Raw genomic sequence first — 15,229 nt, 5'->3', positions numbered from 1 at the left:
AGGTTCACTTGACTCGATTGATTGACATAGAGGAAGCACTGACTTCCTGATGATGTAAAGGTCATCGGCAGTGACCCTACAGGAGACCTTCCGACACATACTATGAATGATGTCATCATGAGGTAAGTTTGTCCCCTGGTTCCGCATGTAGAGCCCTGTTTAAACCCACACAGCTGTGATCTCTATTTAACTTGAACCCGTCTTATTGGAGAGTGTTCGGGTAATACTAGGTCTGTGTCCTGTAATGAATTGCTTCCTACTAGATTTTAATTCGCCACGAATTCTCAGTAGTCTATGGGAAGGCGCCGGCATATATCACAATCATGAGACCTGGAACGGAATCTTCATCTTTCCGTTTATTTAAATAGGTTTGTACTATTGTTTTTCATATAAATATAAAATGTAACACGGCATAAAAAATAAATAAAAATGTAGCATCAAAAGTAATTTAACAATAAATGAAATGAAAATTACAAGCAGGCAATAAACCTTTTTGATTCAGAGCACTTTGTATCCTACGAAAAACCACATTCGATACCAAATGCGTAACCATTTCATTTGTCATTTTCATTTTCATCTTTATTTCGTAAAATAAATACACTGTGCGGTACAATATTCTCCATAGATCAAACAAGGGAAAAGAAAGGGGGGGGGGGGGGGGAAGGGGTGGGGTGTGCATGGAGGGAAGGGATACGAGGAGGAGGGGAAGAAAAATTTGTGGGTAGAAGAAAGATAAGGAGGGACGGAAGAAAGGGTTACGAGATAGAGGCTGTCTCTTATACACATCTAGATGTGCAATGCCTTACAATATATACCTAAATAAATTATAAAACGGTTAAGAGATCTGCATGAGTGAAAAAGTCGCCGTAACTGAGACTCGAACCAAGGCCCTGATTGCAGACGTTCAATCCAACTGGCCCACTTAGAATTTGTTGGGAATTGTATCGTATTGAAGGTGACAGATTTTACACTCTTGTATATGTGCGTTAAACAGCACGTAAGCCGAGGATACAGTACTTTTGAATATTATTAAATCTCTAAAGGGAGTCCTGTCTTGTTGGATATGCTTATTATTGTTGTTCATATTATTTTCTGTTTTATTAATAATTGTTGTACAGTAGTGTTTTCTTGTTGCTGTTGGTATGACTATTAATAATAGTAATAATAATAATAAAATATTATTATTATTATTATTGTTGTTGTTAATAATATCATTAGGCCTGTTATTGTTATTATTATTATTATTAATTCCATTAATGACGTTTTAGTTAATTATTTTATATATTATTGTTGGTTACACCGTATTAAAAAAAAGAAACTTGAATTCTGAGAGATAAAGTCATTATCGTTCGTCGTTGTTGTCACTTTATGGCCATTATTAATATCCACGTTATCATCAGTATCAACACTTTAGTTTCATAGGTCTACACTATCACCACAGTGGAATATCTAGAAGCCTTGAAATGGGGGGGGGCGCTGATAGAGGAGAGGGGAGAGGCGGGGCGAAGGTGGGACTCGATGATTAGAGGTGAGGGGGTATAGCTCGCAAAATAAGGGGATTTGAAGTGATTTTTAACCATTTGAGCTTCATTTTTTGCTTCGAACATTTTCAATGGGGGACTGAGGTGCCAGTATTGGGGTGGGGCATGAAGAGAGAGTATTGGGGGCGTGCGCCCCCTCACACTCCCCTAGATGTGGCACTGTCTCATCATTATATAATCAAAACCGTTACGTAATCAAGTGTTTGTGAATTACCATAAAATGAAAACAAAACATCTTAGTATAGGTTTGTTTTTTATTTATTAATTTATCAATATCCGATTCAAAACTACAAAAACTGTACATGCTGGTCACCCAAAACTACATTATTTACACTCTATTTTAATTAATTGCTTTATATAAAGATAAAACAATATATTTAAATCAGATATTACAAAGGTACCGGTATTTAAAATTACCAGCCAACTATAGTATTTGCTTGATAATACGCACTTAGACTGAGGTATGTGATGAATTTACAATGTATATTACATAATAATGCACATTCATTTATTCATTATACTCAGAAAAAATGATTAAAAATGTTTAGTCAGCACAATTTATGGCAAATTCAAACATTTAAAAAGTGGTAAACCATTAGAAATGACAGCCACTTATATCCTGGAATGTTACATTAATAGGTTATGTCCAAGTTATGATATTTGGTTGATACCAAGCATCAATAGGCTAAACCATTATTCCTGCTTAGCCCCAGCCTGTTGAAGTCGACTTGGGATCGCGTCTGAACTCCCACAACCAAACCAGGCAGTTTTGGTTTTCTTTGGGTAGTCTTTATCGACTTTACGTGCACTATCATTAAACCTCCAATATTTCCTCCCTTTGAAGAAATACGTCTTACCGTTCCTCCACTGGAACGCACCATCAATTGGAGTTGGTACACCTTTCCAATAAGCCTTGAATTTCTTTGGAGCGCCGATTACCTTTTGCTCTTGTTCGTTGAAGTTGTAATATTTGTTGCCTTTGACTATGTACATTTGGCCGTTACCGCCCCAAACGAACGCTGCGTTTGGACCCTTGGGTATACCGGTATCAGTTGTCTTCTTTGGGTACCCAGATTCTAGTTGGAAGTTATAAAATCTCCAGTATCTGTCGCCTGTAAAATAAAGGATTAATTTTGATAGAGTACGGTATGTTTTCATTGGTAATCTACATAATGACATGTGAATGTATAGACGCAAGAGTACATTATGCCGGCCATTATAAATACAATTATTATTGTTAGTGTGCTTAAAACCATAGTTATCAAATCGAAATTGGTCACACTGCGCTCGAACCTATACATTCACATATAATAATAATAATAATAATAATAATAATAATAATAATAATAATAATAATAACATGTTAGACTTAGGCCTCATAGCGCTTAAAGCCAACATGGCTCTAAGCGCTTAATCACATGATTAACCCGGTCATTGGGTCAAGCACATCGCATACTCGGCTCCCTGGGGGAATTCCAGTTGCAGCTGAAATCAGTTGGAAGTTAAAAAATCAGCGCATTTTGTATTTGAGCCTACCAGGTACTTGTGCCTGTAGAGAGAGACAAACGTAGGACACAAGCGAAATACACAGCGAGGGATTGAACCTCCGACCTCAAGATTGAGAAGCAGAACAGCAACGCGAAACCGCTCTTAGAGCAAACATTATGCTTACCTTTGAAGAAGTATGTTCTTTTTGACCAAGGAGAGGTCACCACTGCATTGAAGTTGGATGGTACGCCGGGAAACAGTTTAGAGATTTTCTTAGGACCGACTTTGATACCCACGTCATCAATTTCGTAGTAATATCGGCCCATAAACATGTACGTCTTTCCATCAGGACCTACCACAAAAATAAAAATTAGTTTAACCATGCCAATTTCGAACCATGCTTATCCTTCTTGGAAATGGAAAAATCTAGAGAGTTGCGTTATACGATTGGTTGAGATACAGAGCGTAGGTTCATTTACATATTGACGACGTTCTCGCTGACCATAGGCCTAATCATTAATCGCACAGCTTAGTTGGATTGACCATGGTTGGATACGGCAGCAGACCAATAATGACACCTATTGTCTGAATAGATTATTATTTTAATGGAAACTTCAGAAAAATTACCTCTAATCATATCATCGATAACAAACTCGGAATCTTTACACAAGGTATTCTTTGTGGGCTTTTCGTTTGCTGGGCCGTCTGTTTTTGGGTCTGGTTTTGGTTCCGGAGGTCGAGTGACGCGAGGCATGCCTACGATGAAAAAAAAATTATAATAATAATTTTTTCAATCCTAACTGTTGTTCTAGGTATAGTTGTTACAGTACATTTTTAATGAGCGTCAGAGTGGATATAACAACGCTTGCCCACAGGCTTACATCGTGAGATTGTTATAATACGCCTGCAACTTACCATAGAGGTATTGAATTCCGTTGATGTCGTCATTAGGAAGTTGGTAATCAGCCACATAACCTTGGTACCAGGGGTACATCAATGCACCCTGGACACTGGAGTGACCAAGTCCAAGGCTATGTCCAAACTCGTGGGCTGCGACGATGAACAAATTAATGCCACGATCTACACCAACTGTCCAGTCCTCATCCTCATCAAAATGGGCATCACCATTCTGAGGGAAATACGCATGCGCCAAAGTGCCTCCTATGAATACAAAATTATTTAAAAATTAAACTCCTAAATATCGAATTAGGAAATAATTAAACGTAAATATCTTAAATACGAGAGTGCCATTTTTGTGTGTACCAATCAATCAGTCAGTCAGCCAGCCAGTCAGTCAGTCAGTCAATGATTCATTCGATTGTTTACCTTGACCATCAAAGGCAGCCCATGGTCCGTCACTGTGTGTCCCGCTGGCAAACTCAATAATAATGTCGGCTGGGAGTGAGCTGACCTCGGTGAAGGTGAGTGGCGTAACTCCGGCCCACAAATCGAATGCCCGACGGAGGGCGTCCTTTTGAGCAACTCCTGACAAGTCCGGTGTGTAGTTATTGTAGTAGTAGGTTAAGTCATTTTTCGTCCATTTTGTACCTACAGAAAGACGATTAAAATAACCTCACAATATATATTTTATTTCTTATTTTAAATTTGCTAGGCTTAAGACAAGGTCCAAACAGTAATTTTCAACATGTTTTACCAACCTCAGTTTTTACATTGGTCTTACTTTTGCTCACTTAGTGTTTGTCTTTTTATCTGTTTTGATCCGTAGTTAAGTACACACTTTTCATATACTACATTCATCGACCTATTACTTAATTTTACTATCGTTATTATTTATTACTATTGTTATTGCCGTATTATCTCTATTATTATCATTATAATCATCATTATCATCTTCATCATCATAATGAATACCATTATGGCTATTGTTATTGTAATTATTGTTGTTCATGTTTATATTGTCATTTTTTATTATAATTGTGACTGTCATTATTATCATTATTATTATTATTATTATTATTATTATTATTATTATTATTATTATTATTATTATTATTATTCTTATTTTTTATTAGTATTGAGCCCAATAAAGTAGACTACTGTAAACAGCGATTGGTTCTCACCGTCGGCAGTGTACCTCCTTGCTCTATTGTTTCCGTAAGGATTGGAAGTGTTCAGCTTCAGTTCTGCTATTGGCATATCCATCAGACCAGATCCCAACACATCAGGTACTCCACAACGCGGTTTTTCCATCATTCTTTCCGTTCGTTTGTCAATCTTACCAGTTTCTTTGATGCCAGCAAAACGTTGAAATGCTCTACAATCAAAATGGTAAGATGAGTCAAGGGGAGTACAGAAAGGGAATCATTGTATTGTCCGTTAGTAAAAATGTCCCTAGTTACGGAAATCGTCATCGTCGCCATGGAAGTACGCCCGATTACGCTCTAAACGAGAATAGGCCAGTAGTTACATGCACACAGTGACAGACTAACCAACTATTGCTCAAAACGTTGTGTTTAATTCAGGCGTTTAGCCCAAAATTGAACTATACAACCCGTTTTACCTCTCATTTTCCGCATGATTCACTTTTGGAGGTTAGCCGTAACTAGACCACAAAGCAGATACCGGTACCGTAAATTGTTACTTGACTCTGCCATCCTGGTGTAATAATTATTATGAGAATTACATGCCCGAATTATTCTCATTCACATATATGAACATATACAATGTTCGGCAAACTTACTTGATGGCTTCTTTGACAGCTGCTGGTTCCGCCTGTGACCCATCAGGTCCTTCTCCAACCCATCCAAACTGGTGTAGATAATTCTGAAGAATAAAACGTCCTTATATTGTAATATATGTATTATATTTTTTAATACATTTTAACTCTTTTTAATCCTAACCCCCAAAATGATATCGAACAAACACATTTAATACTAATTGTCAAAATCCAACATTTATAGATATGCTGAAACATTTAAACGTGTCATCAAAAGCGGGACAGAATTATGTGAAGCTTCCTGTTAACCCAAATTTTTCATTTTGTAAATTAAGAATTGAAAGGTTGTTATTTATAGTACTGTACTGTTAATTAATTGGTTTCATACTCTCTTTTGTTTTGTTTTATTATGTGTATTGAGGGTCCCTAATGATCAGCTTCGGCTGGATGGACCACACTCATTAAAGATTGTTAAAATTTAAAAAAATAAATAAAAACACTAAATTCCTTATTTGATCTTATACGTCTTTAATTGACCGTATCTGATCTGAGGCCTGTTTCAGACGATTTAATCCTCGTTTAGGATTAATTATTACCTCCTTAGTTTGTCATTAATTATCGTTAATGATTATTGTACAACTTTATTGTATTAATTGTGGAGGTCAGCACACTTGAATGCCGAGTATTGTGAAATCTTACGCGACGCAGGACTACGTCACGTTTCCGAATATCGATGTATCTTCGAGGGGGCATTTTAAACATTGCGATAACTTCTAATCACAGACATGGGTTCCAAGATCCTACATCACTATGACCATACTATTTCCACACATCAGCTTTAAACTGGGCTACAGGGTAACCTGCAGAAAGGAATTCTAATACTCGACCTTTCCTGTGGCATAACAGTTTCAACGAATTAATTTTATATCATTCTATCCATCATTTAATTTACTTCGCTGTTAGGTTTACTGAGCTTTTCACTAAACAATAATGTTAATATAGTGCCTCCCTGGTATTAACAACCGCTGTGCAGTACAGTACAGGCCCTAGGTGTCAGTCCTGCTCGATGATAAACACATTTTTGTTACGATCAAGACCACTGATCAAATTAAAGAGATGATTCTCTGTGATTGGGCAGTGGAAGATTTTCAAGTATTCGTTATAAAAAGCTACCATACCCAAAGAAACGGTGTCAAATTAAATGTTCATTTTTTATGATGATTGATTAAGTCATGCATTATACTTGCCTAATCGTTAACTGTTGCGGCATAAAATAATTGAGTTTTCATCCAGTAATTTTTGGTTAAAAAATCATAACAAAGAGGTACTGACAACTAAAAACTACATGCATAAACCCTTCTAAAGTATTTGGTACTTGGAATTGCTTTACTTTGGAATTATAATTTTTTGTTTTTGTTTATTTGATAAAGGTAACACTGCTGGAAGACGTCAATGATTCGTTGTCAAGCCATTCAATGAATTAGCAAATATCACTTTGCCTATTAGCAATAGGTTTATGCCTACTATATTTATATATATTTATAGGACATACAGTATAGTTTATATATAATATATATTGTTCTCACAAATCAAAAATAGGGTAATCTAAATGCCATGCACACAGGGATTTATAGTATGATTTAGATTGAGGTACACAAAATAATGATGTAGAAACAGTTTTAATCTATGAAACTATTATTGTTAACGTACCGGTACGCTTCATCAAAATAATTTTAAATTTTCACAGTGTGAATCAACCAGAGCTATGAGGTGTGGCAAAAATCAATTGGATTAACTAGAGTATAGATATGTGAATGACCTTAATATATGCCTAACTATATTATAACTTTGTGTTTGTACTTTTAAAATAGCGCATCCGCCATTTTCTTTTCAGCAATGATAAGGCGATGCAGTCCTTGAAATATTCACGGACAAAAAGGAGTGGATGCCGTTACCCACGCCTTCTTCAGTGCTATAGCCAAACTACTTTCACTGCTTGAAAAAAAAAAAGAATAAAGGTCTATACAAAAAAAAAATCGAAAACCATTTCCTAATCTTAGAGATTAGTTAAATAACGACAATGTCCTTTCTTTTGCATAGGCGTATCGTCTTTATTACAATCTTTTATGTATTTCATTAATGTTATTAATTGTGTTAAGTCCAAGCATATGCCAAATAGCGGACTTAAAATGAGGCTTAGGAGTGGAGTTGTTTTGGTCGTGATAACAAAGTATGTTACCTTGACAGGAATTGAACCCAGGACCATGGAATTGGAAGGAATTAAACATCTTAACTATTATAGTTATATAATAGGCCTACACACTATTCAATTCCGCTCCAATGACCATACATGTAATCCCCATTATTATCAGAATTACCATCCCCGTTATCATCACGATCACCAGCATTATTAGTATATGTTAATGATCATCATCATTACCTTAATGTTCCAAACTCGTTGACCTGATTAAACATAGCAATTGGTCTGTGGGTCTACACTGGCAAACATTATATAGAGTATTAGTCCATAGAATGTGCATACAAAGACTTTAAATTGACTTTTGTCAAGTAGCACGCCTATTTGTAATAGGTCTATACACAGTGTATATACACGATATAGTCTACAAAAAGCATAACGTTAAAAACGGCAAATGTGTTCAATGATTATATAACTTACGTATGCATCTTGATCGATAGTACTATCAGCTGCCGATGCGATAGCGCAGAGAGTTGCAGTTAAAATTAAGCACTTCAGCATCGTGATAACTTTCTCTTGTCTAGTGCGTGTTATCTACACCCTTCTCTCCGTTATATTGTGGTCCCTCCCAGTTGGCTCCCAACTAATTGAAACTATAAACCAACGTGCCCCAGGTGAGTTAGTCTTCAGTCAATTTGTGTAAAAGGTAATCAACCGAACGTGTTGTGCCCTCAGATAAACACTTTATGATATCTTTAGGTGTTTGGAAATCAACTGGTTTCTGTTTGAAGTTTGTTCGGAATGTCTTTATGGGGAATCCTTCAGCCTTTTATACATATCAAACATTGTGACGTCATTCCACTGTCTAAATATGGACAAGGATGTATTGTCTTGAAAGCTGCCCCGGTAGGTCATGGGCCTGCTAATACACTATTAATTACTCAGGATCCAGGTAACTTCCTCCTACGTTTACAGACATCATTATTCGTTTATGATGAATTCCACCGAATTGCCAGGTCGATTGATTTTACCATCCGTTCATCAACGTACTTTACCCTTATCGGATACTTCGTCAATTGGCTCGTTCCTGTGTCGCCGTGAAAATTTCCGTCTATCGCCATTAATAATAACAAATGACGTAGGGTCTACACGTGAAATACTATTGTATATGTCTGACGTTTCGATTCATAACATACCGGTATAGGGTGAGATCAAAAAAATGTTTTTCTTATGCCTCTTTGTTTTGCTTTTTTAATATTGACATTTTTTTATAATTGATATATACAGTAATACAATTCAAATTGAAATTTTTGTAAATAAAATTAATAAATATAATTAGTTTTCGTTACTCTTAGGAATTTTGCAATAACTTTTATTTTCCCAAAGATGTTGGTGTTTTTCTAGGCCTCTATTTTTGTCTAATTGACATTTTAAATTAATTCTTAAGTACGGTATGTAGGTCTAATACTAGTACCCAACAATGTTTTAATTGATAGGAATAAAGATGAATTTGAATTTATATAATAAATTAATTAATACAAAGCATAGGCCTATTCAAACAATTTTGGGACTTTATGCAAAAATCTAAGGAGCTGAGTTACAGGTTACAGTATAAAGCCTAAAAAAAAATTCAAGGCATGTAATATTTCTTTCTTAAATGGATTTTTCCAAATATGTGGGTGGTAAGCAAAATATGTATATGGGTACACATTTTGATGATTCCAGTGATATTTTAAGTTTTATCAGTTCCGGCTTGTAGACAATGACGCAAATCTAGTTTATCTAAGTTATATAAAAAGTATCTTCGTATTAGCCATGTAGTAAAAGCATCTGAAGAAACGCGACAAGGTTGTAATTAGCAACAGAAAAATAATTTAATCCAATTGTTTTTTATACATAGGCCTAAATGAGTGTTATTTGTGTGTGGCTTTGGTTTGGCAACACTTGACCTTACGTACCGTATTTACATATTTTGTAATAAAAGAGTGGTGGCGCCACAGATTATTTATGATAAGCCTTCGTCTCTGCTTCGAAACCGGCAAAATGTTGACACATCGTTGGGTATAAAACACTTCAAGTTGCATTCACACCGCATCCGAATTTCGCTTCGGAAAGCCGAACAAACCGATCATACTCTCGGATCAGTATGTAAGTATAGGGACACCGGTGTTCAGCAGCGCATCAGTTTAGTTCCGATCCAATGTGAATGCAACTCTAGTTACCTCGCTCTTCGGATGAGATATAACGCCGTTGTTTCCGTATGCTATACGTGATGTTGAGAAAATCTTTCGGGTTACTATTTTAAAGTGAGAAACAAACAAGATATAAACCAGCAGCTTCTCCGTCGCGTATGATTGCCTACTACATGACCTTTGTATAACTTTATACTGTTATTATTTAAGTGCTTGTGCATTATCGCAAATGTATTTTTTAGAAAGTTAAATTGATTTAAAAATATTCTATAACAATATGTATACGCCAGTAAAAAAAAAAATAAATAAAAGGAAAGGAAAAGAAAACACAAACGAACGAATCAACTAACCACGGCGTTATTGTCACAAAATATCAACATCATAATAATTCAATATAGTGATTTTTGCAACCTATTCATTTTAAGTACCGATTTAGGTTTAAATAGGCCTGGGCCCCCGTCTGTCTATCAGAATCACCACGGGTTGGTAGAACAGTGGGCCAACTATTTTATTGCTTCAAAACATGGTATGAATCATCAAGGAATTATTCAAAAATTTCAATTGTTATTATAAAAGTTATGTACATTGATTTTTACGATTGCTTTCATTCCAATAGTTACCTTATCTTCAGTCAACGACAACAAGACTATACTTCTACGTCTTTAAAGATTACGAGAATGTTCAACTATGCTCGGAATTTTTGTTTTTGACTTTGTAAAAACACATTGTTTAAGGCTTATTATATAATATCTGTGGGAAGGTAAGTGTTTATACGATCACTGTAAATATGCGTTCCTGTGGTTAGTTCCTCTAGGCCAATAGTTCGATTGTGATTTGCAGATTTTTTTTTAATTCGACGGAAAAAACGAAATGTTATTCGTTGATAAAATGGGGAATATAGTGCGCATGAATTATCCCGCTAATTGTTTGTGGCTGTAATGTAAACTTAATCTTATAAGGTTCCATTCATTGTTATATTAAACCTGTTATAGTTAATGGTTAAAATATCAACTAAAGAGAGTCAATATATTTACCGTTGTAATTGTTAAAGCATTACGGTACGAGACCTACCCTATCGAGGCATTGTTTTTCGGCCTACATATTTATGTGGAGTTCATACAACGTTGTTATTCTACTAACAAGCATTTTAATATACACCATTTACTTTAATCAGTTACACGTCCTATTCTGTAGCGGGTAAAGATAATTGTTTTATATTGGTGGTAATAAATACGGTACGGTATATATTCTTCAGTTGGAAACAACATTTTTACAACAGTGGCACACGTACGTAACGGTGCGTCCAAAGGAAAAAGAAAAAACTAAAACGTAATAAAAACTTTAAAAAACATAAAAAATAAGAAAGTTACAACAAATAGCCTACAAAATCAATGTCTTAATTACCCCTCCCTTTCCATGTCCAATCAGGTACAAAAAAAGAAGAAAATCCTTGCTTTAGTATTTTGATAAATACAGTGCTGCCGAAAGCGGCCGTGGGCCCCGGGGAAGCATTGGTTGGGGGTTTGAGGTCTACCTAGTAGGGCCCCAGTAAGTCCAAGGGGAAGATCTCCGGTGAGGGATTAGAGAATTTAATCGATTATACGGTGCTTGAAAAATAAAGTATAGAAACATGAAAAGTAAAAGCTATCATTCCTTTTAAACATAGGGCTGAAAAGATTCATAACATATCAAAATTTACTGTGACACAGAGAAGGACTTTCACAGCTGGAGGGTATATCTCCTCAGCCCCACCATGTGTTTTGCTCTTTTTTCAGTATTTATTTGACAGTCGAATCTCTATCAGATATTAGTATTTTCTGTATGTATATTGACGATGTCTAGGAACCACTGGATAAATATACATAGAATATCCCATGAATAAAATTTCCAGATGGTTGTAGCACGAGTTGGTTTGAGTCCTGTCCGGGCGCCGTCGACTGGGCTCATTTGACGGAGATTACAAAACATATTGGCCGCATTCCATTGGTCGTTCTTCGTTAAACCACGCCCAACTGTGCATCGGTAAAATCCTATTTAACGAAGACGACCAGTCGAAAAGAAAACTTGTAAATACTCGACAAAACAAAATGGCTGCATAGTTACCGCGATACACGCTGTGTAATTAAGATTGCTTCAGCTTGTGGCGGTATGGATTTTTTTTCCTGAAATTTAATCTAAATTATATTAACACAAATGTTCTAAACTCACCAATCGGCCATGTTTGTTTTGGTCACGTAAATAACTGGTTTATACGTTGTCAACGAAGTCTATACGAGCCAGTCGAATGAAAATAATACTCAACGAAAATTCGTAGTCAACGAAATGAACCAGTCGAATACGCCTATTAAGTTGCATTACTGATGAATTCTGCTCCAAGACACTTCAAATCCAGAAAAATATATTTTCATTATAATGTTGCACTTATAGCAAAGCATTACCGGTACATTTTGAATTTTTCTTATTATTTATTTTAATTATTTTTAACTTATGTGATTTTGGTATACATTTGTGGCAAATAAATGTGGCTTCGCCACACGAAATAAAAAAAATTGAATTTGAAATTTTCATTTTCAGGTTTTTAACTCATCCCAGACAAAGGCCTAGTCACTCTACTACTCAAAAACTGCACTGCACTATTTGTGTTAAACTCACAACCGATGTTTTTACTACTATTGATAGACCTAAGTGTTACAAAATTTAACACTACTGTAATTTTTAACCAAAAGTACAATGTCCACCTAATCTTTCTTTTTTCTAGTACGGTAAGTCAGCCATTGATGTTGTAGTCATCTAGGTTTACCTTAACATCGATTACGTGTCTGATATAATTTGTCCGAGTCTACTTCAATCACATTAGATTACATGTTATTTGATTCTAGATTCTGAGTGATAGGTAGTATTTAAGACGAGTTGACAATATAATTAAGATTCCTATTGATTACAGAGCACTAACGGTAGGTTATACTAAATTCATTTAAGATGATTGTAGGTCTTTGCCGAGTTCAAATTTGCAGAAATAATACCATTGGAAGATTTCTCTTTAGACTAGGAAAAAAAAATCAAAAAAGAGGCCTAGAAATCAAGTAGGGGGAATGAAATGTTAGAAGCAGTCAACATAGCCAGATATCCTAATTAATCCGTCCTGGTCACACTAAGCCCTGTTGACACTTGGTTTTTCACCTGGTATACAAATGGCGGCCATTTTTCAAAATGGCCGCCAAATTTATCTAAAATGTGCATATAATTGGAACTAAATTTAAGCTACAGATATGATTTTGGTGTCTAAAATCATAATTTCTATACAGGCAACAAACCAGACATATACAAACTACTGTCACTCATGCCAGAATGGAACATAATTCAAAGATAGGTGTTTATTTGTTTTAAAATATCCGCAAAATATACTTAAAATGTGTATAAAATAAGAATAAGTATATAAACTCACCAAAAAGTAGTCGTGTTTGGTATCGTTGGAAAGCTCTTCCGATGCTGAATAATGTATTGCAGTTTATATATCAGAAACGGTGTAGTGTTTCATGTATTGTCCCATAAAGTCCAATTATGGCATATCATATTAAATAAACAGGACCTATTTGCGTAACTCGTGAGCTCTCGGATGGCGGGGCCGCTCCTACTACTACCTAAAACATTACTACCAAGCCTTAAGTAACGCATGTGCTTTCTGAGCGAAGTCCGAGTCCAAATGGGCCCTGGAGAGGGCCCTGGAGAGGGCCCTGGAGAGTGTTAGATACTTTTACTTACAGTAACATTGATACTCAGCACTCTCCTACAACGCCTTAAAAATACGTAACATTTTCTATAATTTCCGAAAAAACCAAATAGACCAAAATCCCACAAACACAATATTTGGCAGATTTATTAGAAGGGGTTCTTTAAATTATGCCCCTGGATGCCCCACTATGGAGGTTTGACCAGTTATGTAATGCCTGTGTTTTCTAGGGAAACGCTTACTTCCTCCATGTCCAAATGAGTCCCTGAAAGGCGATGGGCCCCTACTTACTACTACCGAGCAATCTAATAATACAACCGCTTTTGACAAAATATTTTCTTTTAATTCGTTCAAAAATGTATGAGCCCCGGACGGCTGCATAACTACCCACCTTAAAGTCCGCCTCCGACTTTAAACATGTCAGTAAATAAAGAATAAAATACATGGTTATCCATCATAGTAGGCCTATTATTAAATATTTATACACAGTATGTTGAAATCGATTAAAATAATGTATACATTAAAGGCCTACTAATAATTCAGATATTCGGATGATAAACGCCTGCAACATCATCAAATGTGACTTTATATATTGGTCTATATCGCTGTAAATATGTATTATGTTGTTTAGGTGTAATGACAATGAATGATCAGTGTATACGGCCAGGGGCGGATCCAGGATTTGAAATAGGGGGGTTCATTTTCAAATAAACCCAAAAATGGAAAATTTCGATTCCTAGATGGCCGGAAATATAAGCTTTCCCGACTTCTGAGGTGTCTTTTAATGACCTTTAATTTCTTCAAAATTCAAGGTTTTACCCCTCATAAAAAAGGTCAGCTGATTTTATTTCATTATTAGGCCTATACAAAAAAAAAAAAATCAAAAATATAGTCAATATATTATTAGGCCTATAATATCATACCAAGTCTTACGCATCCGGTGTGAACCTCACGTTTTTCGAACAAACCTCAAGCTCAAGCCACTCCTCTAAAATCTTACGCTTTTCCACTGATCTCAAGCTTTGTTTGATTAAACCCAAACTTTTTATCGAATAATAATATAAACCTTCGCAATTCTATATTTTATCAGGCCCAGATCATCGAAAATTCTATCGTTCCTGTTATAGCTACTCATTTTTAAGGTTTAATTTCAGCACTAAAGATATTCAGATTACCCAGAGAGCATCTAAGCCCAACATTTTTCGGGGCCCTTGGACGGGCCCTCGACTCACGTCAATTAGGTTATTTCCTGTTAATTCTCAAGCCTTTAGCTATCTCCAACTTGGCATGTATTCTATATTCCAACATCAATGAGTATTTGGATTCTTTCTTCCATAGATCGATGAACTGATAAACCTGAAGAATACACTTTCGTACATAATTATTACGACGTCGAGCCATGGC

General features: G+C 35.7%; 1 protein-coding gene across 1 annotated transcript; it reads right to left on the bottom strand.

The window, feature by feature from the left end:
* Window positions 1-1,779: 1,779 nt before the first annotated feature.
* LOC117124559 (72 kDa type IV collagenase-like) lies at window positions 1,780-8,712 on the bottom strand. The gene is made up of 8 exons (XM_033270828.1): window positions 8,384-8,712; window positions 5,731-5,813; window positions 5,111-5,304; window positions 4,356-4,577; window positions 3,945-4,190; window positions 3,657-3,785; window positions 3,214-3,381; window positions 1,780-2,653 (listed from the first exon to the last, which is right to left on the bottom strand). The coding sequence occupies exons 1-8, from the start codon at window positions 8,462-8,464 to the stop codon at window positions 2,235-2,237; spliced, it is 1,542 nt and encodes a 513-aa protein (XP_033126719.1). The 5' UTR covers window positions 8,465-8,712; the 3' UTR covers window positions 1,780-2,234.
* Window positions 8,713-15,229: the final 6,517 nt, after the last annotated feature.

The sequence above is a fragment of the Anneissia japonica genome, unplaced genomic scaffold (genome assembly GCF_011630105.1).
Source record: "Anneissia japonica isolate Jap-2015-1 unplaced genomic scaffold, ASM1163010v1 scaffold287833_len2544123_cov190, whole genome shotgun sequence".
Classification (NCBI taxonomy): domain Eukaryota; kingdom Metazoa; phylum Echinodermata; class Crinoidea; order Comatulida; family Comatulidae; genus Anneissia; species Anneissia japonica.
The sequence above is the reverse complement of the archived record's forward strand: the minus strand, read 5'-3'. Positions and strand labels throughout refer to the sequence as shown.

Coding starts and splice junctions, on each gene's coding strand:
- LOC117124559 (XM_033270828.1), bottom strand. CDS start 8,464: ATGCTGAAGTGCTTAATTTTAACTGCAACTCTCTGCGCTATCGCATCG. Junction 5,814..8,383: donor CTATCGATCAAGATGCATAC/GTAAGTTATATA, acceptor TTTATTCTTCAG/AATTATCTACACCAGTTTGG. Junction 3,786..3,944: donor CGGAATTCAATACCTCTATG/GTAAGTTGCAGG, acceptor TTTTCATCGTAG/GCATGCCTCGCGTCACTCGA.